Source organism: Pangasianodon hypophthalmus, chromosome 27, assembly GCF_027358585.1.
Source record: "Pangasianodon hypophthalmus isolate fPanHyp1 chromosome 27, fPanHyp1.pri, whole genome shotgun sequence".
Lineage (NCBI taxonomy): Eukaryota > Metazoa > Chordata > Actinopteri > Siluriformes > Pangasiidae > Pangasianodon > Pangasianodon hypophthalmus.
Window position 1 is genome coordinate 3,269,351 of NC_069736.1, and position 27,950 is coordinate 3,297,300.

Genomic DNA, 27,950 nt, shown 5'->3' on the forward strand with positions numbered 1-27,950 from the left:
TGGTCATTTATGTTCATTATCTTTCTGAAAGATCTGTCTAATGGCAAAATCATTACCTCTTGGCAGAGGCAACCAGGTATTGAGATGAAATAACCTGGTACCAGCCACAAAACAGCTCCAAAACATCAATGTTTCACCATCATATTTTGGCAAACATGCTGATATTCTACACGACCAAAACGTTCAGTTTTGGTCTTAACAAACACCACATAATTCAGTGCGCAGTTCAGATGACACTGCATTTTGTGAGTTGTTTTCAGGAAGGGGTTATTTTGTGCAACAGTTCCAAACAGCTTATTATTATGAAGGTGGTGTTTAGTAATTGATTTTGAAACTTGACATTCCCAAAAATCAATTAAACTTCAATACAGTGTCTCTAAAAATGTGAACTTAATTCCCTTATTTTGAGCCTTATTCTTATTCCATTTTTTACTTTGAACCTGGCCTGGGTTTTTTTTGGATTAACAATAAAGTACTGGCGATGATGCTGCCTCAATACCGAGACTTTGTACTTGTGTGTATCTACTGTATGTTAGAGAACAACAAAATGGTGGAGATTTTTTCAGCGTTTTTAATAAACCATCCCAGACAGCCACAGTTAAAAATGACATTATCATGTCATCTAAGACTTAAAAGAATAAAAACAGTATGCTAACAAGTAGAAGCTGAGTTAAAGTGAAGCTTGTAGTGTCACTGCTTCAACTGGCCTCCACCCTGCAGCCTGTGATGCTCTCGGAGCCTAAAAAGAATTAAAAGGAAGATTCATGAAAATTCATGAAATCTTTGAAATTTTCTTGAATGAAAGTTCATTTTGGCAGGCAATGACTAGTTAAAACACTCCATTACAGATAAGATCTATACTTAATGAGGTTGAAGTGTCTGCACCTACCTGACCGCATTGATCTTGATGAAGCCGGTGGCATCTGAAGGATCGTAGTCTCCCTGAACATCCATGCTGGAGGAGAGAGGAGAGAAATCAGTTATATGACTGCTTCATCAGGTACTTTCAATCAATTCTGCCTGTGCTCATGATCAATGGCCATGTGATGGGTAGTTCAGCAAAGTTTTGTTCATCTAGTACTAGCACTTCCTCTAACTCTTGTAACTAGACCTGTTCTGTTCATCTTGTGGTGACGCAACGCCTTACTAACACACTAACAGTATTCTACTCCACTTTTTCTGAAATAGACAATCCTCTGTTATAAGGTTCTGAATAAAAGCTTTAAGAGTTTCCCAAGAGACACAACCAAAAGGTCCTCCAAAGGGACAACCAAAGAAAGATGAGATGTCGAGATTTTACAAATTTTACAGAACATACCATACCACCTTCTACACTTAAAAAAAAGATTTTTAAAAAAAATCTTTAATGGTTCCCCCAGACACAAAGCAACGAAACATACCACACAATGCACTCTTAAGAAAATGGTTCCACCTAGCACCTGAAAGGGTTAAAGTTCGTCCCACTGGTGGAAACCTTAAAGGTGCTATGTAGAACCCTGAAATTAAATTAGAAAGCTAAAAACATTAACCATCTAAATATCCCTTTGAGGAACCCAAAAAGTTTGAGTCCACTAACAACTTTCCTCACCTTTACTATTTTGTCATATTTCCACATAAAACCTTCCTTCATTCTCTATTACGGTCCTACAAAAAAAGGCTCCTCATGGGTTACTGGAACCCTTAACTTTATAAAGGGCTCAATATTGTATGTTGCTTTTTCTTTTAATTTGTCACCTGTTTGTACTATATAGTGTATAATGTAGATTATATACTAGACAACAAACATTTGCAAAGTTGTGCAAAGTCAGAAAAGCATCTTGTACACTCATCTAGAGTTGTTATTTTTATGTTGTTCATTAGGAAACTCCTACATATGATTACATAATGGTTTGTCTCTCAAACCGATGGGAATGCGGGACATTTCCTTAAAAGGTTCGGTGGTTCTGTGGAAAAGGAGCATCAGGCATGCAGCACTTGTCTCACTGTCTCACAGCTCTGTGCTTGGATTGGATTCTATCTCACTTTAACTTGCTTTCGATAAACGTACCAGCCAAATGAATACATATAAATGTTCAGAGTGTATTCGTTTTCCTGTTTCCCCCCCCCCAACAATACCCTTCCTATTGATCCGATTTTCTTTTTCCTCTCTGCATTTTGTAATTACTGCAGTTTCTACCTGCTGCTCTGAGCTGCACACAGAAACCTAGTAAGAAGCCTAACACAACAATTAGACCTTTAGGAAAGAAGAAATGGAGGATGTAGAAAAAAAGATAGACACCAGCACACTGGGGAAAGATGTGAACTGAATGTAGCGAGGGATGTAAAAATAGACCCCCTTCCTCTACCTCGTGTGTGCATGTGTTTATCCTAGTGTGTAACTCTTTGTATGTACAGCTGTCAGCGTAATCACTGGTGAGCAACATTGTGACATTTCTGCAGGATCAATACACCACTGAGTGAGGGACACCACTGTGCTAATGACACTATTTACTGATCCCTGTTGAGTCACCGCAGGGAGACAGAGAGACCAGGACTCTCTCGCATTCGTTCTTCTTCTCTTGCGCACTCACTTCTTCTTGAAAGTCTCGATGAAACACAAAGCAACATCCACCAATGTGACCTTTCAACCGAACGTTTCCACGCGTAACCAGCATGAAACGGGCCACTTCCCCCAGCATGGCCGCAAGGGCCATTAGCACACAGCTGAGGCAAGAGGAGAGGCCTGGGCATATGGGCGCTCCGCTTTGGTCAGCTCTGAGCCTGCCCCGAGGGCGTCCAGGGGTCACAGCACTAAATACACTCACTGTTCTCCCAGGACAAGGCAGAAGGAAAGAGAGACGACACGATGGATGGAAAAAATTGCAGGAAAGAATCTGACGTTTGTTTCACCTTCTAAAGCTATTAGTACTTTGTAGATTTTTGTTCCTCTACAGATGGCGTCAGCTCAATGGATGACATACTGAGTGACCTGTTCGAGCAACACAACACACATTGCACTTTATCGTGGACGGGGTGCCTACACTGGTTCTGGTCACTAATCTGAAATGGTTTGATGCTTTTTTTTTTTCACAAGAAAAAAGGTAGCAGAACTAGAAATAAAAATCACTTCATCAAGGACCATGGAGACAAGAATCGGTGACGCCTGGGTCCTAATGCTGTGAACATTCAAAATACCGTAAAGCTCTGTGTAATGTTCCAACCAAACATTCATTTTTCTCAACTTTTGTCATTCTGTAGCAGTAGAATAACCTAGAATAAAAAGATTTTTTTTTCACTAAGTGTCTTCCACTCAAATTTTGGTGATGGATCTAATCACAATAAAGGGACTTGACTTGATCTGAGGTGACCAGCTATCCCGATTACTTTAGCAACCCGACATTAGCACTTTATCATGGTTCAGTTAATGTTATCTTTGGTATAACTTATGATGCTTTCACCACAAAAACATTTGTATAACTGTCATTAGTTGAATACTGTCATTAATTTCAGATCTGTTTAACACAGTTCAGTACTAAACTGCCACAGGTGGATATTTAATTGTGGAAAGGTTTACAGAACAAGCCTAACACACACACAAGCACACACAAACACATGTTAAACCTAAATCTAACCCGAACACTAACATCAGTAACCAAAAGGTTAACTCTTTTAGGTTTTGTATTTTTTTTAATAAAAGCTGCAGTTTTTTTTTTTTTTTATAATTAAGCAGTTTTCCTCATGTGCACAAGCCAAATGTTCCCACTAGGACAGAGACAGAGTCATGGTAGTTACCTGACAAGCTCCTCGTTGTACAGAGACTTGGGTGATTCCCGGCCCAGGATGTAGACGTGGCCTTTGAACACGGACAGCTGCACTTTGCCCTCTACGTTCTCCTGAGACTTGGCAATGCAATGGCGCACAAACTCACACTCCGGGCTGTACCAAAATCCTGGCAAAGGTGAGAAAAGAGGCATTAATCAATACAGGAAAAACATATATAAGATTCTGTATCAGCCAAGGAAATCTCATCCTTCCATCCACTGTATATCAGCTATAGAAATTTGAAGGACACTCTTGGAGTCTCTGAATGACTGTTGACTGGTTACTAATTAAGAGGTGTGTTTCCACTGCAGGAACTTTTTCAGGAATGAATATTTGGAGTGTTTCTATGAGAAGCGTCTATCTGAAGACCAGTAGAGAGTAATTCAAATGAGAGAAATTTGATTTGGTAGTATTTGAATTTATAAACCTTTCATATAGCCTTCAATCTTAGTAAAAAGTCAGTTTTAGATACAAAGCTTCTAAGACTTATTGATTGCTAAATATTTTTAAACTCATAGTATGTGATGTAAGACATAGCTACTGACAACAATCAGAGTCTGATCATACGTTTAATATAGCTCTATGCTGCTCCAAAGCACCAAGCCTGCCCTAAAATAGTTGGAAAGAAGTGGGCACTACAATTAATTAAATTCTCAATATGAATATCAGTCTTCTACATCTTTTTCAGTTATGTATCTCGGTAATATTCCTGCTAATCTCCAGTAGAGGGATGCATACTCATAAAAGATCCTTTTATCTCATGCCAAAAAAATAAATTACTAGAAAATGGATGGTAGCAAGTATATGATCAAGTATAACCCTGGCCTAAATTCCTCAAAAAGTCAGTGGAATTCAGCCTAATAATAGGTTTTATTCATAATAAATCTGTATTTGAAATATTGCGTCAAGTCTAAATGTTTTGATCTAATGTGTAAAGTCTCAAAAGACGAGCTATACACGCTTCAGCATTTTTTTCTTCAATACTCCCCACCACTTTTCCCCCTGCTATTAGCGTGTCCACTGAGGCTGTGAGTGTGTGCAGGTGTGAACGGAGCCCCACGTTGAGTCCGTCCGTCCCTCTCTTCTCTGCGGGACAGCAGGGGCTGAGCACTCCCTCTCCGGCTCTGGCTGCCTCCGTTTCCCCAATCACAGGACTCTAATGAGTTTAATCTGTTCACACCTTTGTAAGGTGCTCCGTTCCCCTGTGCCTGCTCTCACTCCCATGTGGCTTTAATTGCAGGGAGACTGATCTGTAATCAGCCACTAATGAGTTCAAATCCTATTATGGGAAAAGAAGACAGGCCAGAGAGCAGCCTGCTGCCTGTGATGAAGGGATTAGGACACCTGAGCCAGAGAAAGATGGAGAATAAAGGAGGAGGCTCGGTGTGAGAGAGAAAGGAGGAGAGGAGGTGTGTGTGATCAGCTAGGTGCTCAGACTTGGGTTTTATTATTATGTAACATCTGTTATGTGGCCTGTATCTCTAAGTATATTAATATTAAACTTGAATTTTGAACAAAAGGAGATCAGGGAGCTTTACACAAAGTAATCAACTACGATTGGTATTTGTGCTATCATAAAATAAATAAAGAGAATAGACATGTATTCATATGGACGTATATGGACGTTTTTTGATTCGTTCGGCAATATTCAGGAACCAGACCTTTTAATGCTTTGTTTGTCAATAAATGTTATTTTAAAATCAATATGATATTTAATAAGAAGCTTTTTGTTGTTATAGATGAGACCTTCATGTTTTAAAATGCTCCGGGAAAAAAAAAAAAAAAAAAAGACCTGGCTCAAGCATTAAGGTCTTTGCTTCATACCATTATACAAAAGCTCGGAGAACTTGACACCCAGCCCTTGCTTGATGCGCCTGACCTCTCTGTCCATGGTGAAAGCCTCGATGTCTAGGTGAGCATGATAGAGAATGGTGCCTCCAGGGGTCTCGTAGATACCTGACAGGAAGCAAGAATGAGAAATGAACACACAGGAGCATTATATCTGAACAGAAGAGCAGACATTATAAATAAATAGAACTGTCAAATTGTCTAGAAGATGCTAGAAGAGTCTGAGTCTGGTCTCATGTCCAGGCTTCATCATTAAGATAATGAAATCTGCTGACCAGCATGCTGTCCATCACCTGTTATAGACAGAGCAATGAGCAGAAATGATAGGGTAACAACCCTCAGCTGCCAAGATCTACTGCCCTGACTCTTCCACCCTGCAATTTACAACATCTGTGCGTGTGCATGTGTGTGTGTGCACGAACTTAGGAGACGGATATTTAACTCATGCACAAATGAAGTTGTCACTCAGCTGTCTAAAGAGAAACAGGACAGGAAGATGCGAGGCTAAAGTTTTATCCATTTGAACAGGTTTATACTGTGGCACATATTAAATCAAGGAGACAACGTTCCATACGTATTGTCTGTCATGGATGGAAACAAGACGCGAAGCTGCTTATTCAGATCCAAACTATAATTTCTCTTTACTGTTTGTATTTACTACCATGTAATAACTGTAGAAACTAGTCATTTGTTTCAAACAGGAAGTAGTTTCAGAAATAAAGTGGGTTCTCATAAGGATATATGGTGTGAGCAGTTAGGTCGTTTTCAACAAATAGCTTTACAAGCTGTAACAGTGTTAATGCCAAGTATGATTATAGTGTAATTTTATTTGCCCAAAGTCTTTTTTATAACCATTTACCTAAACATCTGAGGTAAACGTTGATATTCCCTACAGTTTTGACTCATTTCTGGTGTCATTCATCCATTGTTTGTATACACTATATTCTAGCTAGATACATACTCTGCACTGTATTGCTCAGTTGCTTAGCAACAGTATTCTATTCCCGATTTTAAACACTCAACCGATGAGCATATTCATCTTTTCATGTTAAAAGCACAAATTCACAAGTTCCAATAGACCAGAATATGAACGCACATATGCTTTGTTCAATTGGGGTCATATTAAAAAAACAAATGTAAGTTCAGTTTGCAGTTGATGCTAACTGTGATTACAGTAGTTACCCTGAGCCTTCTTCTAGCATTTTACCAAAACACCTGAGGTAAATGTGGATATTTCCTACACTTTTCTCTCATTTCTAGCATGGTTTTTCTCCTATGTTGTTCGTATTCAAGATATGTTACTTGACGCTGTAGTTCTTAGTTAATTAGCAATAGTATTCTCCTCATTTTAAACACTTGAACAATGAGCATATTCATCTTTTCATGTTAAAAGTACAAATTCATGAGTTTCAGTAGAGCACTACATCCATACACGTTTCATTCAAATAGGGTCTTATTTGTAGTTGATGCTAACTATGTGATTACAGTCTTAATTTAGTTGTTCTGAGCCTTTTTGTAACAGGTTACTAATATATCTGAGGTAAATGTTGACATTTCTTACAGTTTTGTCTCATTGTATTCAAGAAATGCTAGCTAGATATATACTCAGCTCTGTATTTCTCATTCTATTTTAAACACTTGAATGATGAGTGTATAGTGTGTTCATGTTATAAGCACAATTCATGAGTAAATAAGGCAGACTATACATACACACATGCTTTGTTCTATTAGGGTAGTGTTTGCAATTGATGCTAACTGTAATTACAGTGATAATTTAGCTGCTGTGAATCTTTTTCTAGCAATTTACCAACATATCTGAGGTAAAAGTTGATTTTCCCTACAGTTTTGTCCCATTTCTGGTGTCATTCGTTTTTGACATTGTTTGTATACATGACGTGCTAACTAGATATATGCTCGCGCTGTATTTCTCAGTTGATTAGCAATAACATTCTCATAATTTTTAAACACTTGAATGAAGAGATTAAGTTTGTTCACCTTTTTATGTTAAAAGCACAATTTCACGAGTTGTAATAGGGCGGAATATAAATACACATATGTCTTGTTCAATTAGGATCATATTCAAGAAAACACACAAGTTTTGTTTTTTTTTTGCAGTTGATGCTAAGTGTGACTATGAGGTAATTATATTTGTTCTGAGTGTTTTTATAGCAAATTACCAACATCTGAGGTAAAAGTTGATACTCAGTACAGTTTTGTCTCATTTCTAGTGTCATTCTTCTTTTATATTGTATGTATTCATGATATGCTAGCTAGATACATACTCAGCACTATATTTCTCAGTTTATTAGCAGCCGTATTCTCTCGCCTATCAGTAGTCTCTAACTAAAAAGGCGGAACAAGAAACAAGGGTCTGTAGTTAAATCTGAATTTATCTGCAGGTTTCTAGCAAGCATTCCTCTATATCACAAAGCTCTTAATTGGAAAGCAGGCCTCAGGCCGGCAGAGGGAAAGCTGAATGACCATAGATCCTTCTGCCCAAAACAGGACTTAAAAAAACCACTGATCTTTTAAGCACTGAAAGCTGGCAATCTGATACATTAAGGCTCTGTGGATTTAAGTGAGGCCAGAGCCAAAGAGCTAAAGTGCTCCAGTTCCGTAAGGGGGCATCTGATAACTCTCTGAATTAAGCTCCCTAAAGGAACGGACTGGCTAGCACAGATTATCTAGACAAAAGCCTGCTGATTTGCAAACATTAATCTTTCAAAGTGTGTGTGTGTCTGTGTGTGTGTGAGAATAAGACAGAGAAGGAGAAAAAGGTAGATTAAGTGAGACAGAGAAGTGTGTGTGTGTGTGTGTGTGTGTGGTTAAACTACCCCTTGCTTGGCTCGTGGCCCTTTGGGCGTCCCGCCCTGCTAACACAGGTACACCGAAGCAGCTTAGCATTCTTACTGCTATCTGAGCAGATACGGCTCTCTCCTAGACAGCAGTGTGGAATTAACGCCAGGTTTTAACACTTCAAAGCCTCCGTCACACAAAAATACACACACAGATTACACTCAATTGCACATAACCTGAGGCGTGATCAGATCCAGCTAATGGCCAATGACAGGATAAGTAAACTTTTCTGTTCTGTTTTGTTTTGTTTTTTGGGTGTGTTTTTTTTCTTTTTTGGAAAACGGGGACATTTTCAAATCCTATTAACACACATACACTGGAATTGAATTATTAACGCAGATAATCCCTTGCACAAACTCACTGCTATTTGCAACAATGACTAATAACAATAATGTATTTTACAATCATATAGATATCATATTACAGTAGAATATTACAATTATTTATTGTTTTGTAATCATTTATATAATATATTTATAGATATCATATTTAAGAAATTAAAAATCTAAATAACTAATAAATACCTTTGTCCAAAACCCAACCCAACTACAATCTGAAAACCCAACTAAAATCATGACATCATAAACAGACCACTTATAATTATAAAAAAATTTTGTTATCTGTTTATTTATTTATTTATTTATTTATTTATTATTAGCTCATTTTTAAAGGAAAACTTTTCAATAAGTGTATTTTAAATTATATATTATATTATTGTATATTTTACAATAATGCATTTATTCGTTAAAGATGTTTAATTTTCAAAAGCATGAAACACCCAATACAATTCTGCTAATTATTCATGGAAATTATTATTCATAATAGTAAAAAAATTTAGCACTTCATTAATTTTCAGAGTGCCCTGAATGCACTCCTCGTGCATCATTACAAATAACATAAAAATAATACCTTTTATTATTTTTTAGAGGTAATCAGGCTGTGAATATAAGATGTGTGTGCTATGACACTGCAGCTGTACACATGAATTTCCACACAAGGCAAAAAAAAAAAAAAATCAAAAATGCCTGAAGAAACATGTTTATGCCGTGCTTTCTTATTTTAAAAAGAACCGTTTATGTTTTTGCAGGTCCTACAGATATGACATCAGCAGGTGGATATAAATCTGCTACATTCCTGACCGGTTTTGCCTTTGGAAGGTTTTAGACTTCATCCTGACTGACAGAGTGACAGCTGACTGCGAGCCTGAGCCAGTGGGAACAACAAACACAAACAGCGCACTAATGGCCAGAGGAGGGTTGCCAGGTCCACCACACATCTGTTCAGCAATATTCCTTGACAACTGTCAACCGAGAGTCATTTCCAATCCGTTACTCGGAAATAACCCACTGTCTGCCGAAGAACCATGACAAGTGCATATACACACACACACACACACACACACACACACACACACACACACAGTCTCTCACTTCACCACGTTCTTCCGGATTTTGTTATAAACACAGGCTGTCAGTTCCTGTTTCTGCAGTTTCTACACCAAACAGCTTCATCTTTCTTTTAGACCAAAGCTACAAACAAATCTGAAATAAAATCTGGAATTTTACATTTCTACCTGCCACTCTGTGGTAAAATGGAAAGGAAGTGTATTCACTGGTCAATGTTGCACTCTGATGCTCAAATGTGATGCACAATGACAAAAAACAAAACAAAACCCGTTTAAATCCATTTTTCCGGGTGTAAAGAAGTGTAGACCTTTGAGGTCACATGGATGTTAGAAATACCTCTGGACTTCATTCCGACGAAGCGGTTTTCCACGATGTCGATTCGGCCGACTCCATGCTTTCCTCTGAGAAGAAACAAAAAAAATTTTAAAAAATAAAAAAAAAAACATGCACACATAAAACAGTGTCAAATATAACATTTTACAGATATAGCAGTTTGCTGGTAACTTACCCTACTTCATTGAGATAGCTGAAGATCTCCAGTGGCGTGTCTTTGGATCTTCCTTCTTTCAGGTGGCTCACCTTGACCGGTACACCTGTCACACACATTTTTCCATTTATGAGTCAGCATTTTTCAAAATATGAAGCAAAACCATAGACATATAGTATGTACTAGAGACATGAGAAATTAAGTGCCCCTCTAAAATTATTAAAGGCAGTTTTGATTTTCTGCAAAAGGAAATATTTATTTGATGCTGATATTTATACTGTAGATTTTTCACCTTTAAGGAAAAAAAAATATAAAAATAAGCATAAATAAATAGGCAAATAAATAATAAATACAAAATCACATATATGTAGTTTAACTCCTACTTGTTCCTGACTTTTTGGTCCCCCTGTATTATGACCTCATACATTACACTTACAATAATGACCTTACTAGCTTACTTGCTTAGCTGAACTTCTTCAGAATGCCAAAGGTTTCAGAATGGCTTTCTAACATTACGACGACTAAAAAGTGATCTTTCGAACTGATGATTGACATTTTTAAGCATCTGTGATGCAAATTTATTTATTTATTTTTTAAAAAACAGCCAACTAATCTAACGAGCCAACTGGTAAGGTCTCCTGGACACGTTAGAGTTCTTAGTTTGGGCTATTTCTCTTCCAAGTGGTCAAGACCAGCCAATTTGGCTTGAGAAGAAAAGCACCTAAACTCAATACAGAACTGAAGAGATCTGAAGGAGGGATAGAGTGATTTGGGAGGAGTGGTGGGAAGAGGTGAAAAGCAGTGCTGAAGAAAAGCACTTATAAATTCAAAAGCTTTACTACTCTTAAGGCTGTGAAATTGTGAGCAGAGCCTTCAGTAATTTAATTACACACTCCAGCTATTGTGTCACCATGTTCTCTTTAGAGAGAGAGAGAGAGAGAGAGACAGAGACAGTAACAGGCTTCAGATCTAAACTTTAACAGATGTGACAGCGAGAATGAAACCTAATACCCATCATAATGAACACTTTTGTTTGCATTTAGTTTGTATTGTGAAAGCTAGCTATTAGCATTCAGCTAGTTTGATTATCATGTTAGCTAACATTTGAGAGATTAGGAATAAAGCTGTTGCTAGTTAGACTCTGCTATGCTTTTCAGTTCAGAACTTTCCATGTTCATCGTTATATTGATGAGAAAGCCAACATAGACGTGGTGGACACAGTGGTGCAAACGTTGGACTTAAAGTCCCAGAATGCAATGCAGCCAGTTACACTCGGCTAGTCGATGATCTATGAGATGACAAGCTAAAGACTCACTGAGTAAAGCACCGCTGCATCGTTCTCCTTAGGTAGAGATGAAGTGAGGGCTAAACCCCACTGGCGCCACTTTCAGCAGTTAGTTGAATGGCATTGTGGGTAATGTAGGAAACAAAAACAAAGTTTAAATTAAAAAATTAACTCAGAATGTCATTATAAAATAAATCTTGGATGCCGCTGAAGCATAATTACGAAGACTAATATGCAAGGCGTTCAGGATGGATTTTTAACCCTTTTAGTAATTTTAAGAGCTTGTATTTTTCTGTTGTTAAGCTGAGTGAAGAATTAAGCTTGAACTTTTACCAGACGATTTATTTTGATTAGTAATTGCACTTTTACGTGAGTAATGAGTTTGGATGCTTTCACTGCCTCTCTGCATGAAAGACATCCTTGGTAAAAAGAAACAAAAAGACAAATAGGACACAGTTGAACACTCTGGCACAGACTAACACTATCTAAGAGCCACCATGCCTGGTCCAGCTCTCGCTCCTTTCACCCCACATCCTTTGGAGCCCCATAAATAAATCACTGTCAATAGGCTACTTATTCATAGCATGAAATGAGCAACTCGGGGGCCAAAGGTGGAAACGATGCAATAGACCAGGCTTAGGGTGGAGATCTGGAGCAACTGGAAGAAAGACAAGAGAGGGCTCGAGGACTCTTTTGAACAGGGAGAAGTAAAAAAAAAAAAAAAAAGTGCTGATCGTTTTCCACCCTTAACCGCCTACTCCCCCTTTTCTATGCATCTGGGAGCCTCATTAGCATTTAGCATGCTTGCAGTTGCCAATCACGGCCGAATGGAGCGGTTCAGGTCGCCCTTTCTCGGCTGTGGGTGTAAAAGCCCTGTTAGAATGACACGTAAAAAAGGGACTTGACAAAATATTTTCAGACATGTTCCTTTGTCAGACGCCCCATTCCCATATCCTGGGAGCGCCCCGAAGGGTGCAAGGGCGCCCCGAAAGAGCAGGCCTCGCCTGCTTAACAATGCCGGGGATCACTGCAAATAGTTAATAATTAGATTAAAAGTTCAAATAAATTAAACCACGGCGAGAACGCGGGAGTCTCTCAGATGCCCCCCCTCCCCAGTGTCTGTCAGCGTGCAGGTCCTTTTCTCTGCCTCGGCCTCTCCTCAGAATAGTACAAAGACACGGCAGACACAGTTGTAGGAAAAATTAAAGCTTTACATTTTTCCTCTCTTTTCCCCTTCCTCGGGCCCTATCTCTCATTCTGAGTGAGCGCAAGACGTAGAAAAGCAAAAGGGAGGGGCCGGGCTTGTAAAATGACAAGAGGAAAAAGGTTTAGTAGTTAAAAATTCTTTTTAATCGATGAGAAAGCAAGCGCTGAGAAAGTAAGTGAGAAGAAAAGAAAGAAGAGAATAATAAAAAAGGACCATAAAAAAGGGGAGAAGGTTATTTTTTTTTTTTACAGGACCAGGGAGGAGGGGGTGGATCTTTTGTGCGTTGTCAGTAAACCAGCTTTTCTCATGGACACTAAATGGAGGTGACTAAAATCTATGAATACTGATCAGAAAAGGATCATGGAGTAGCTTAAACAGCACAATGACATCACTGTCTGATCCAATCAGTTCACTGGAAACTCGGGATAAGCTTGGGAAAAAGATGCACTTCCTTAGGTTCTCCATGCAGTCGGTTTAACTTCTCAAGATTTGGGGAACGTAGTGCTTTATTTTTTCATACAGAATGGCTAAAGAATGGCAAATTTATCTGAGTTTGCTCCATCATGCTTCATCGCTACATAATTCTTTTATTTAATTTTAATTACTTAACATGTTACTGTTAATAAACTGCTAATATGTTAATTGCATCATAATAGAGTGCAATCAAATCATTGTGAGTGTTCTTCTCACATTAGTAATTTATAATTGATATTTTCACACAAGATGGGCCATGCTGTTATAGGAAAATAATCAACACTGAGGTGGTCCGACACGAATCGGTTTATTTTCCTAAAACAGCACAGCTCAAAGTGTTTTATTCCTCTTGTATCACAGCAATTTCTCAACGATTAAAATTTTTTTAATTAATGAACGTCACACTTAACAGTTTGTTACATTTAATGTTGTGAAATGTCCACAAAACAAGTTAGTTCCTGTTATAACGTACATTATAGCAGCTATAAACATCATTCCATCTCCAGCCTCTCTTTTTTCTCTCTCTTGACGTTAATAAGATAAAAATAAATTTTTTTTTTTTAAAAAAACACAGCTTGTGATGTTACCGAGAAACTGGAAACCGTATCCTCCTCTGTCCTGAAAACTGTGGTGGAAAACTTCCCGACACTGGAGACTCCCTCCATAAATACATAACACATTTATTATTGAGTTTAGATTATGTGGAGTTTCCCCCATACAAGTTCACGTGTTTGATCTGTTACTATACAAATGATAACATTTTAGAATATGCATATTAATATAAAATCATTTATGTTACAGCTAGAACTATTGTCAGAGGCATGCTGTTATAGAAAATTAATCAACACATTCTGAGCACTGGATAGGCGCTTAACCAGCACAGGTTAATTTTGGCGCAGGTTAAATGCATGCAACGTAAAGACACTAACAAGTTTTTTTTATATATTGATGTCTAAAATGCACCACGTACAAGGTACCGATACCAAACACTCATTGCCGAGTAGTTACTATGGTAACAGTCGTAATGGTGCAATGTTATTGCACATTATTACTACTACTACTAATAATAATAATAATAATAATAGGTTTAATTTACATAGCGCCTTTCTCAAGGTGTGAAGAATCATCTTAAGCCCACGACACACTGACTATCGATCAAACCGAACCCGTGTGTGATTGCTGAAGAGTGTTGAAAAACCTCTCTCCCGTCCACACCCGTTCATTTCACTTGTCTGTTTTTGTTCTGGAACATTCCACAGCCAGTGTCTGACATTAGTACCCATGTTTTTATATTGGGAATGCATTTGGAGCTGTAAGTGTGTCAGAGTGGCTGGACTGAAGCTAGGACTGAAGATTGGTCAATATCACAACACAGCAGGAGATCTGACTCCTATCACGGAACTGACTGATGGGGGCAACACACACACACACACACACACACACACACACAGATACCTTTGCTAAACTCTATCTCCAGCACATCTGGTGTATTCGGTGAGTCTTCAGGGTTCTTGGTCATCAGATAGAGGTCAGTAGGGGCATGATTCTGTGAAAAAAAAACAGTAATTCTGGTGTTATTGCAATGAGGATGAGCTCTAAAACACATACAGACACTATCAAATGACTTCGCATACACACTGGGCATGATGGAGGAAGAGAAGAAGTCAAGATGTGCTTTTCTGTCCATACCATACTTGTCCATACTAAAAAAACTGAGTGTGAGTAAGTGTCGGCACCCTTAAAACGCAAAAGCAGGTTCAAACAAGTCTCTATGCTTTTTGATAAAGTGTCAGCGGAGTGAGAGTGAATCTGCATTTTCCACTCCAAGTCTCTGTCTCGTCTACATGTGCATGGGGGTTGCTGCAGCAAACGGATGTGTCAGACGGAGACACCCCCTGCCAATTACCTGACATTACAGCGAGATGGCAGACGACGCAGCCTGAGCAGAGGCAAATTGCAGGGGAGCTATGCAAAATAACCACCGGGCGCATTTAAATGGAAACCTTTACCAGACAAACATCACGATAACTAATCTATGTCCAAATGAGTGCCTTTGCTTTCCTTTTAACTAAACAGCATAGCCGACTGCCCCAGCGTCACCTCCTTTCTTTTCCGCTTCGCTGCTTTCTGTCATGAGATAAGAAGATAAAAGAGTGAGGAAACACGTCTCTCCTAAAAGCCCAAAATCGAGACACTGTTTTTCAAGCAATGTGAATTTTGCTAGAGTGAACTAGACGTAATAAGCTTTGGTTTGAATTTCTGACTGCACTTCTGGCATTTGTGTAACGTAGGGCTACAAAAAAAAGTGCTAAAATAATAAATATGATTATTTTGCACAATGTTGAATGTAGCGATTACTAATTTTTGTAAATAAATTTCAGAACAAAATAGTATTTTTGGTCTTTATCATTTTAAATCAAAAGAAAACAGCCTTTTTTTCCACAGTGATACATTTGATAGTATGTAATAGCCGATCTGTGAATTCAGTATAACTCAACATAAATTGTGTTTACACTTTTTACAATTCTGTGCCAAAGTATAAGACAAAATTATAAGTATAAGAAGAATAGGACTAAGAAATTATGACTTCAAAAGAAACTAAATATAAAGTTTCTAAGGAAGTAGTTTGCCAATGCTTAATTTTTTTTAAATTAAAGAATTAATATAAACCTGTGGCTTGCATATAATGAGCTTAATTTCACTACATTAAGCATTATTGTATTAATATAATTATCATCATTCACCTTGTGAACTGAATTCTTGTGTAGAATCAAGCAAACAGACACAAACCATAAGGTCTATGACGAAAACATGTCCTGCTCTCTATTAAAAAGGAAACCTTATAGCACTGACAGTGAGTCCAAAACGTTCGCCAAGGCAAAACATTTTACTACCTACAGGGCCGAGCGATGCCCAGCAGTCCTGTGACAAGCTTCCACATGGACAGAGTTCGACACACAATATCACAAGGTCCATGGAGGTAGAAAAGCAAAGCCAAAAAGGGGAGGCACAGCTAGAATGTGAGCAGATCAATGAATTTCAATTCCAGCCCCCTGCAGGTGGAGCTGGCCCTGCTGCATGGCCCTGACAGAGAGGCGAACCGTAGGTAGAAAGGAAAGCTAGAGGGAGTGAAAAAGAGGGGGACATTGGTGGCAAATGGTCCGTGAACTGGCCCATCATGTCTCCGCTTAGGCGGCTCACTATGCGGGTCTTTATCCGGCACTGCCCATATTGTTGTCCTCCGAGGCGAGTGAATGCGTGGCCCCTGAAAGAGGACCACGGCATGAACTTAGAGCGAGTAAATTTCTCGCTTTCCACATGTTAGCTGCCTCATTGCCTTTCAATCAAAGACTTGGAGCTGAAAGTGAGAGACAGAGAGAGGTACAGGGCGAAAGGGGAAAAAAACGAGGGTGGGTGGGGGGAAAGAGGAAAGGAGCAAGGAAAAGACAGAGGGACAGGAATAAAGATAAAGCATTGAAATCTGGGCACTGGATTGGAAGTGACGTTTAAATCGCCTGTCTTTTGACTATTCCGCTCTCTCTCTCTCTCTCTCTCTCTCTCTCTCGAGCAAGTTGCTGGTAAATTGAGAAAGACAGAATAAGGATGTGATGAGAGGATGTTTTGCATTTTCCCCAGAAATGTTTATGGAGTGCTTGGTTCGTGATCATAGATAGATCATGAGTACCGAAAATGAGCCATAAATAAACTGATAAATAAAAGTACTTCATAGTCAGAAAGCAAAACTGTAAAAAATGTGAATTATCTAAATTATTAAGTCAGGATACAAAGTTTAATTACTGTTTTAATGCTTACAATCAATTTTAGTGTCTGAGAGAAACTGCAGTCAGCTTAAAAAAAGGCTCAGCTACATTAACACTGTCGTTCTGAGTAGTGTAGATGAGCAGCATGGCAAAAGCTGCTTAACTACATTGATGCTTTGTACATGATTGGGGTTGCTTTGTCTAATAAATAAGGAATAAAACACTTGGGAGCATGCTGTTATAGGAAAATAATCAATGACATGGTGATGGAATGAATCAGAGTTGACTATTTTCCAATAACAGCATGTCCAGAAGTGATTTATTCATTTTATACCACAACAATTTGCCAAGAATTTCTGTTTTTCAGAAATTTCAGATAGAACAATACATCGTACATTTTATCTGTTTATACTGTAGTTACATTTAATCTTGTAGAACAGCCTATAATTGTTTACAAGTGTAATTGTTGGTATGATGAAGCTTTCTGTTTTATGTTTATTTAACATTTATGGAAGGAGTCTCCAGTGCCAGTGTTTTGTCATGATCAGAGGTAAAGCTGTAACACTCAGTTTTCAGACATGGGAAAGTCTTCAGGTCAGATGACTGTTTCTGGGTAACATGATAAACTGCATTTTTTTGAGTTATTAACTTCAAGAAAGAGTAAAAGAGGCTGGTTTATAAAGAACAAGTTTATAAAAACTACGATGTGTAGTTCTTTAATAAATGAAAAAATTATTATCATTGGCAATTTGCTATCATATAAGAGGAAAAAAAAACACTCCAGGACGAGCTGTTATAAGAAAATAAACACCTTCTGGGTGGTAATAGTACAGTAACTGCGCTTCATGATATTTTATTTTATTGTCTGAATGAGGACACAATTTTTTCTCTGGCCTCCAAAAACAAATGACCCCCCAATGCTATGCAACTTTCCCCCTCTGGGCTAAGTAATAATAAGCTCATGACCGGCCCAGAGACACGTTTCATTTCCTCTCCAGCTCAGAGTCACACCAAAGGTCTCATTGTATTTACCAAACAACAACGTCTCTCTTTCATATCTGTCCTCTGGGTCACTCTCAGTTAGGCTGAGGGTCTTTAAGTCTGACAGAGATGCTATGTTAATGAGTGATAACATGCCTGGAGGACACATCTGAGGTCAAATCAGGGGAGAGAGAGAAAGGGAGACAATAAAGAGAAGGAAAAGTTTGAGTCTGTCTTGTCATATCGGGTTACATTTTAAGAAATGGGGTTGAGTTTTATTAGAAAATTTAAGGGTAAAATAGGTATATGTGAACAAATAAATGTTTGACTACTTTATCAGAAAAAATCTTGATGGATACACACATATTTGTCATACAATTGATACTAACACTGTCTAATATCAGAGAAATCTCAGCTTTTACAGGTACTGATTCACCAAACAAGTGCCACTTATTAAATCATTTAAAATACCAATAAAATCTGAGATGTGTGATTAATTTGAGGGAACAGTTGTTTATTTTTTTGTATTAATTATTTTAATCTATCCGGCTATCTTAGTTCATTTTTCCTCTTAATTAAAAAAATATATATATAAAAAAACTGCCATAAGCAAAATTTATGTACTAACCTACAACAAGGGAGCTGATAATTATTTTATAATTATTATTTTCCATTAACTTACTATAATAAAGGTGCTTTTGCTATTATGCAGAACAGCCTCAAAAATAATAATTAAGCAGCACAATCATCCCATATCAGAAAGGAAAAATGCGAAACCCACAATGCTAGTTCGATCGTGCCCATTCCTGCACAGTCTACAGGAATGAATAATCCGTAGCCCGTCTCAGAGACAGCACATGATCTCTCTCCGTCCCTCCCTCGGCCTGATAATCACTCTCTCTCTCTCTCTCTCTCTCTCTGACATGTATGTGTGACGGAGGCCTTTGTACTTTACTGTTAACGGTGACATCTCAGTGTCACGGTGTCACCCTGAAATGTTTCCCCTCCCACGTCGAAGCCCATGGCAGACAATGGTGGCCCCAAGAGTGCCGGGCAGCCAGGAGGCCCAGCTGGGCCGTGCATTCCCATGAAATCAGAAATTAGCCAGGGCTGCTGTGAGGACAGGTCACTGTCTGACTGTCTGTCTGTCTGTCTGTCTGTCCTAGTCTCATCTGAGGGCCAGTATGGACTCATTATAAGAGCAAAGAAAAAAAAAAAAAAAAGAAAAAAAAGAAGAGAAAGAGCATGTTGTAAGGGATCAAAGGTTGCGAGACCCAGAATGCACCATCTCATCGCAGTTATACCACAGTTCTGTTGAATTCTCAAATGATTCGTCAGAAGATGTTGATTAATCTCCTATAACAGCAGTTCCTACAGTACTTCAGCCACAAATCACAGGCTTGTATTAATAAGTTATTGTTAATAGGTTATTGTTTCTATAGTAACAGCTCATTCACAGCAACTTGTATGCTGGATGCTCCACAATAACCTAAGAAAAAAATCATATAATCATTTATATTGTGAAGTTTTCTATAAGGAGACGTTTATCTAACATTTATGGAAGGAGTCTCCAATGTCAGCGCTTTGTAACAGTCAGAGGTAAAACTGTAACTTTAAGGAAAGTCTTCAGGATAGAGGATTTGTACTTTGCATTTTTTCTGTACCATGAGCTGCATTTTTTATCGTATTAAATTCAAGAGAGATTAAAAAAGAGACGCAGGTGAGAATGTGGATGTTCCACAACATTAAATGTAACTACAAATAGATGAAAAAAAAAATGGTCATTTCTTAATAAGTACAAGACTTTGGCACATTCCTGTGGAATAAGAGATATAGAGATAAGAATCTCAGGATGTGCTGTTGTAGGAAAATAATCAACATGGGGTTGGAATGGGTTAGAATCCTGCCCTTCACTTGCCAAACTAATGCTTCATCTAGAATTATTATTGATTATATATCCCAGAAAATCTCTCAAAATCAACTATGTAAAGTTTTTTAAGAGCTATAGATTAGAATTAGATTTTTTTTTTACCTTGGGGTTCTCCAGTATTCCAGACTCGTAGCTGTGAAAAAAGACCACGTCTGCTGTTACTAAGATCAATATGATATGGATATTGCTATAGACTATAATATATTAATATCATGACACAATGTTTTGAGTACTGTAGGGTCTCATCAGGTGTTTGTGCTTTTATAATAGTGACACTTCTGTGCTAATCATTTATATAGCATTTATAACTCATATAAATCATATAAATGCTATATTTAGATTTATTCATTTATAAATCTATTTTGTGCTAAACAGTTATAGGCTTCTTCTTCTATATCACTCCTTCTCCTGGTGAAATCTGATATTGTACTGGATAAAATATTGAATTAAATACTGAACAAATTCTTATCAAAACCTCAGTGTCTATCCTGTACCATGAGAAAGGCTTTATGTATCGTGATGCAATGGCAAACGAGCAAATAACATCGGAAGCATATGCCTGTGTTCGCACTATAGGTAAAAGATTTTTCATGATTGTCTGAACAATAAATGTGACATTTAATTCATATTTTGAACCATTTTCTTATTTGGTACTGAAATCTGATACCATCAGATCCTAAATTATGTACTCTAACTGGTTGTAGGGTGTCTTTAGGGATCATCAAATTAAGTATAAGACATTTTCTTTTGCATGTATGATTTTAAGCATAAATTTACAGACAATAAAGCACATATAAAAATAATTAAAATATCACAAGATATTTTAAGAGAATTATCTATATTGTGTATATAAAAATAAAACCAACACCAGATTAAGAATATCTGCAGCCTAAAATCTAAGACCATACTTATAGCTATATTTAATTTATTTGTAATCTGTATTTCTTTATTGTAACTTCAGACTGAATAAGAATTTTACGAATATGCAAACATATGGTAGCATTATAAGATAAATTGATTATAAATTGATTGTAAACCTTTTTTCTGAATTCACAGCCACTCATCACATTAACGTCAAGAACATCTCATTCATGATTGTTTCTGTCACCCACTTTTTATTTACATTATTCAAATTCAGACGCTGTTCAGGAACGTGACCTGTTCAGATGAGTGTCAGATATGAACAACGTTATAACATCAGGCTTGCATGTGGGTGTAAACGTGAACATTTATGGATGCAAGTGTGGTAGTTTTGGGCTGTAAGGTCTCACCTGATGTGCATGAGGTTGGCATCCATGCTCCAGGGGGCTTTTGGAGTGACCGGGATAGGAATGCCATGTTTCTGAAAAGAGATCCAGAAAGTGATCTTTTAATGCTAAAGAGTAAAACTAAAAAGCCCAAAAGCTCTTAATAGGGGGAGGGTGAAGTGTATCTGAGGCTGTAACTTAAGGAAAGGAAGTATAGGACAGATCCAAGAGCCTCCTTATCCTCTGATTTGAGACTCAGAAATACTCAGACCATAACTTCATCAAAAGCGTGGGGCGTGGGATGAAATGCAAAACACTAACATTGAAGATCGTACCAAATTTTTTACAATCATTTAATTATCATCCCTAACCAACATTTATCACCACAGAGTTTTTTTGATACCTCGGCGTACTCCATGAGGTCCTTTCGGCCCCGGAACCGGTTGTAAAATTCTGGGATCCTCCAAGGGGAGATGATCTAACGTAGGTAACAGAAAGCTCTCAATTTAAGCATGAAACTGAATCAAGAAGGTACAGAGATTACAGACAGGAAGGAGGCATCCAGTCCTCACCTTCACTTCAGGGTACAGGGCGTAGCAGGTCAGCTCAAACCGAACTTGATCATTGCCCTGGAAAAATAATAAGAATTAATAAGAAATTTTTAAGTTGTACAGAAATCATTACACTGCAAAGACAAAAACAGTGCATAAAGATGTACATCACTAAATATGGTGATATACGCACAAGAACACAGACGGACCGTGTTACAGATTATTCGATGATGTGACATTTGTCTCCATCTAGTGGCAAAACATAAACTGAAAGGCTGATCAAAAGAACTCATTTTAAGCAAAACATATAGGTTTATCAACAATCCCGGCTTTTAAAGCATAATGAAGGGTAATTCTAAAAAATATAATCACTACAAAATGATATTTTTTAATTCACCAAATAAAATGTGGTGTTTTTACATAATGTTTAAACCAACATTTCTTGAAAAAAAAAAAAAAAATCTAACTTTTGCAGTTGAGGAAATTATTATTATTATAATATAGGGTTATTATTATTGTTATAGTTTTCTGTCAGTGAAAATTGCAGATAAATAAATTACAGACATAGTGCAATTTTCATAAAAAGATCAAACTGCCAAAAAATTCTCACTCATTTAAATAATAATCCTATTTGAATAATTTTATGATGGTGAGTCTGTCAAGTCTCGTTGTCTTTGTTGCGCTCTCACAGCCGAGAATGAAAATCTCAAGTTTGTTCGACGTTTTTTTTTTTTCCCCGGGCTACAAATATTTGAGAACCCCTGTATTACAGAAACATCCAGGTTGGAAATGGAGCCTCGTAGTTACACTGTGTGCACTGACCTTCCCAGTGGCGCCATGGGAGACGTACTGCGCCCCCTCCTGACGGGCAATCTGGACCTGGCGCCGGGCGATGCAGGGCCGGGCGATGGAGGTGCCCAGCAGGTACCGGTCCTCATAGATGGCGTTGGCCTGCACCATGGTCCAGATGAACTCTTGTACAAACTCAGCACGCAGGTCCTCGATGAACACCTGTCTCACACACACACACACACACACACACATCACTGTTGACCTTGAACACATTACTTATTAAATTATAACAAAATTATTATGTATAAAAAGTGGAGGGATTGTGAGAACTAGAACGGCAAATCTACATCTCATTAGTCATTACAATTTTTGTCCAATAAAGTTTGCAATATTATCACAACTTTTTTTTTTTTTTTTTTTTCTTTTCCATAATACCACACGGGATTTTTTTTTTTTTTTAAATTGAATAAATGTACTGATGATGACATGCTGACTTTTGATTGGACCAGCATGTAATTAAACTACTGTATGGAGTTTTAAAGTATGAATATTTACTCAATGTTAATTTCATTCCCAGACTTCCCCATTACCTTTTTCGCTCCAAGATTCTCTGCTTTCTTTCTGGCTGCGTCAAAGTCTTCCTCCTGTCCAATATTAGCCTGCAGACACAAAACAAAATTCATGACTGCAGTAGTAGGGTTAATCAATGCACATTTCCTGCTTTTACATATTTATCTACGTACTGAAATATCTTTGTATTGAAATCTATTTATACAAGTTTTCACACTGGACTGAATTTCCCAAAAAGTGCAAATGTGAAGTTGCAGTTTATAATTTTTATGTGTTTCTAAATATATAATAATTCTACAATTTCACAGACACCTTTTAAAAACTGTGATTCACAACATTGCCATGGAATGTGTCACCCTAGTTTCTTCATTTCAGGCGATTATTTAAACATTTTTCCAGGCCAGAAATTAGCTCCACCCCTCGTTGAAGCTTAAATGCTCCTTTTTCTTATAGATCATTACACAACGCATACTTAAAGCACAGCTCCTTAGTCTGAAGGCTGCAGAAAGCTCTAATCCTTTCAAACTGCTCCTTTAAGTTTTTTTCCTAATTTTTCTGGCTAATCACCAAACAGAATGTTTAATTTAACCTAGAGCTAAAGTACTTTACTTGTCTGACTCAAATTTAAATCGTTTGAGTTTTTACTTTCAGAAAAGAGTTTGGTCCGAGTCTGAGTCATTACTGGACGTCAGTACAAGTGGACATGTTAACATATACATGTTTTTAACAAAGCACTGTTCAGGTGCAGGTCACGATGCTTTTAATAAACTGAATCCAACTAAACAACTCATCGTCAGAATCCTTTTTTCCAGAATCTAGTTTCTTTTATTGACAAAACCAGTCAATATCTCTGACAACAGAAAATAATGGACAATTGTTTCTTGTAGGCATCTACACCTGTCCTCTGGCGCCACCTACTGGCTTAAATGACTCCAAGTAGACAGATCTCAGATTGTTATTCAATGAAACAACTTTCAAAATGGTAATCAAGAGTCCACTTAATATTTACAAAGCCACTGAGGTGATACGGTGGATAATTTTAAGAAATTGTCACCACAAAATTAATACATTAAAGCCGTTTCTAGATCTATCTGGTGGCTACGAAATACTTAACTCATGGTAACAATAGTTGACCGAGACATCAACTAAAATCAATTGAATTAGACTGTTCATTGTAGCCACAGTAACCTGAACATGGAGATTATTCATAAGATTATTCTTAAATGTAATGTGTAACATGGATATACCATCAACATGCATCACATTACACCACAGGTTTCCCACGCCTGGTGCTGAAGATCTCCATGTCCTGCACATGATAATGTGTTCCTGCCCTAACACACCTACTCTAACTCAGGAAGGGCTGGTAATTAGTTAATCAGGTGTGTTAGAGCAGTGAAAACACTATCATGTGCAGGACAAGGGGTTCCTAAGAACAAGGCGTGGGAACCTTGAGTGCATTTTCGAAGTGTTCCCATCAAATAATTAACTGAAGTACGATATTCCCACAACACATTGAGTCATTGGCTCATGTTACACAATTATTTAAGTATCATGGCCATGGATGATCATGTCATGGCTACAAGGTACACCTTATTGGAAAAAATAATAATAACCATGTCACCTCAGAGGTTCTGTAAACACTAGATGGTTCTATTGATGAAATTAAAATTGTTTTCTGGTGTAAAATTTTTTATGTTGTCTCCAACGCACAGAATCAAAGTCAAGGTCGTATTGGTTTGCACCAGAAGCAAATCTGAGTTGATGAATGAATGAATGATAATTATTTATCACTATTTTATGTTATTCCTAAAGTGCATGTCTGGACAAATGTGTGTTGAACATACTGAAATTCCCACCACTCCCATTACAGGAACCAAAGGAGTAAGACAGAGCGTTTGAGGAAGTTGATAACGTGTAAAGCAGTTGTGCAAGTTCAACTGGTGTCAAATAAACGTTTTACTGAAGCCTACAGTTAGGAGCGGTATGCGGACACTTTTTATATATACACGTTTTTTATATCTAAGTGACATGATGCATTGTACAGTTAAACTATTGTTAACTATTGTTCTCTTTCAGTCTGATATGAACGCAGTATTGTGTATCTTTCTTCACTGTAGGCTTTAAGAGATCATGATTCTTCACACTTCAGAGCGTTCTGCATGAGCTGCTCTGACATTTCAGTGCAGTCAGCATTTTTTTGTCCATGAGCTCTAGAGCTTTAAATCCAAAACACCCCAGCTGAAACCCCAGCGACTGCGAAAGCCCTCTATGCCAGATTATCATCAGTTAATCATTGTGCGGTCAGGTGGGAAAAGTGCTTCACTAGCGAATCTTTAACACCCTGACTTGATGGTTTGTCCTAATGTGCTCACCCAGTCAACTAAAATTGCTCATAGTGCCAGCCTGGCAGTTATACACATTCTGCACTGGTGAGCAGGAGGTTGTGAGTTCAAATCCCAGCACTGCTTAGATCTTATTATGCTTAAATTATAATAAATATTATGTATGTCATTTTTTAAAAATGTAACATTATAGTCTGACTGACAGTTTTTTTACTTGATTTTGTGTAGAAAGTTGTCAGAGACATGCTGTGTGTCACTGTCAGCCATGTTGGATTGGGAAGAACAATTTAATGGAGTAATAGAAATCAGGATAATAGTGTATATAAGATTGGAGTTTTGAAGGTTTGAAGGTGATTTGCAGTTATGAATTTTTAAAAATGCTTATTGTATTTCTTAAATTAATGCTCTATGAGTGTGGACGCCATGATACATGCTACATCACAGCAGTGAATTACTGTGTTTTGATGCAACAAAGTTGGAATTTTGTCTTTACGAGTTAAACAATCCCTCTAATACAGCATGACTTTTTATAATAGATATGTGACGGTTTATATCATTATTTTTTTTGATGACACACACAAACCTGTTGCTGCATGACCAGACTTGATTTGACAATAGGCCTTTTAAGGAATGCTGGTTTATAATCCAAACTACTAAACTATGAAACTGCAAACAGCTTTGGAGTCATGACATGTCATGACATACATAAGCAACAGATCTCTACGATAAGACACAAAGTTGAGTCTCTACACCAATTGATTCCAAATTTATTATGAAATATATTAGATATGATCTTTCATGGAGTGTTTGCCATCACAGACTTTTTCAGTGCAGAGAAGGAAATGAAAGGGATGAAATTTCCAAGGTGGGATCATACCAGGTAGGCGATGACATCATAGCCTTGTTCCTTGAGCCACACCAGGATGCAGGACGTGTCGAGACCGCCGCTGTACGCCAGGACCACTGTACCTTTCGACATTTTCTCCACCTTTGGTACCTTTAATAAGCCGAGGAAAATAGAATTAAAGTCTAAACAACCAGCCAACCATGATTAAAGCTTCACACAGATTCACATATGAAAGCAAATTAAATCTGGACTGCATTCTCAGAGCAGAAACTGACCCTGTCGCCAATCTCAGATGATCTGAGAGCACATTTTAATAGCTAAAATGCATATTTGCTCTAAAAACACTGATTTAATATGGAATAATTTAATATAAATTTGATTTGATAGAAATTATCAAATGGATATAAATTCTAAACATAATTTAGGATTTGTTTTTGTAAGTTTTATTGTTATTCGAGTTGTACCACTTCATTTTAAGCCCACATAGAGAAACCTCACATTTGTTTACTGTCAGAATAACCAGGATGAAATGACATATTAAATGAAATCTTGCTTACAGTTTAATGGTTAAAGTTCACTGGATCTAGATTAATAGGTGGACTTTTCCTTTAATCCAGGTTAAAGCTTAATCTTTGTTTGTGAAACCCAGTCTATTACTGTTATCATGTATATAATTTTTAATCAACGTTAAGACATAGTGAATCAAACTGAGAACAAGAAACTTTTAAACCTTTATATTTTAAGAAATTCTGGTGTTATTAGAGTTGTTCTAAAACAGTTTGAGAGTGTTATTGATATTCTTATGTGTTATATCTGGGTTATTATTATTATTATTATTATTATTATTATTATTATTATTATGCAGGTTTGGTACCCAAGGTGCATTTTACATGATTTTTGTGATTTATTGTGAAGGTGCAAAAGCAGTGCTTTTGTGATAATGTGCATAAATCCTGAATGTCATGGAAAATAGTGAACATTTATTTAACATAGTCAGCTTGAAGCAGAGTGACATCACAAGGTGTCATTTTTCCTCACTGGTGGCTCAGAATAAGATGAAAGGTAAAGAACAATTATACAGAAATATAAATAAGGAAAAATTACACTTGTTTAAGAATAAATCATGTTGGTTCCGTTATGCATACACACACTTCTAATCAATTCTACTTTTTATATGATATTTACTGAGCCAATGTTGTATTCTAGAGACCTTTTAGCCAAGAAACCAGACATATAATGGAATAAAATCTAAGACTGGAGTACTAATGAGAAGCATGTACTCACCCAAATCGAGGAGAAATAGGCAATTAATATGCAGATAGGGGAGCGCGAGCCAGAAAACAAACCACACAAAGCTTCGCCCTACGGGAAGCACGAGCGCGTGGACCTTATATATACGCCAGTGTTTCGTCAGCGCGCCAGGCACGCAGTTAGCCAATCAGAAGGCAGATCAGTGTCAGGGGGCGTGGCAAAAATGTACGTCCGTGCACACGTCACCTGATGTAACTCTTTTAAAGCTTGCACTGCAACTTGCACGTGCAGTATTTGGTTTCTCAAAGAAA

General features: G+C 37.5%; 1 protein-coding gene across 1 annotated transcript; it reads right to left on the reverse strand.

Annotated features, from left to right (window-relative positions):
* Window positions 1-551: 551 nt before the first annotated feature.
* ass1 (argininosuccinate synthase 1) lies at window positions 552-27,815 on the reverse strand. Its single transcript, XM_026921481.3, has 15 exons — window positions 27,673-27,815; window positions 26,419-26,538; window positions 23,217-23,285; window positions 22,657-22,845; window positions 21,856-21,912; window positions 21,687-21,761; window positions 21,308-21,378; window positions 20,139-20,169; window positions 14,820-14,910; window positions 10,420-10,504; window positions 10,248-10,312; window positions 5,626-5,757; window positions 3,772-3,928; window positions 890-955; window positions 552-739 (listed from the first exon to the last, which is right to left on the reverse strand). The coding sequence occupies exons 2-15, from the start codon at window positions 26,518-26,520 to the stop codon at window positions 691-693; spliced, it is 1,239 nt and encodes a 412-aa protein (XP_026777282.1). The 5' UTR covers window positions 26,521-26,538; window positions 27,673-27,815; the 3' UTR covers window positions 552-690.
* Window positions 27,816-27,950: the final 135 nt, after the last annotated feature.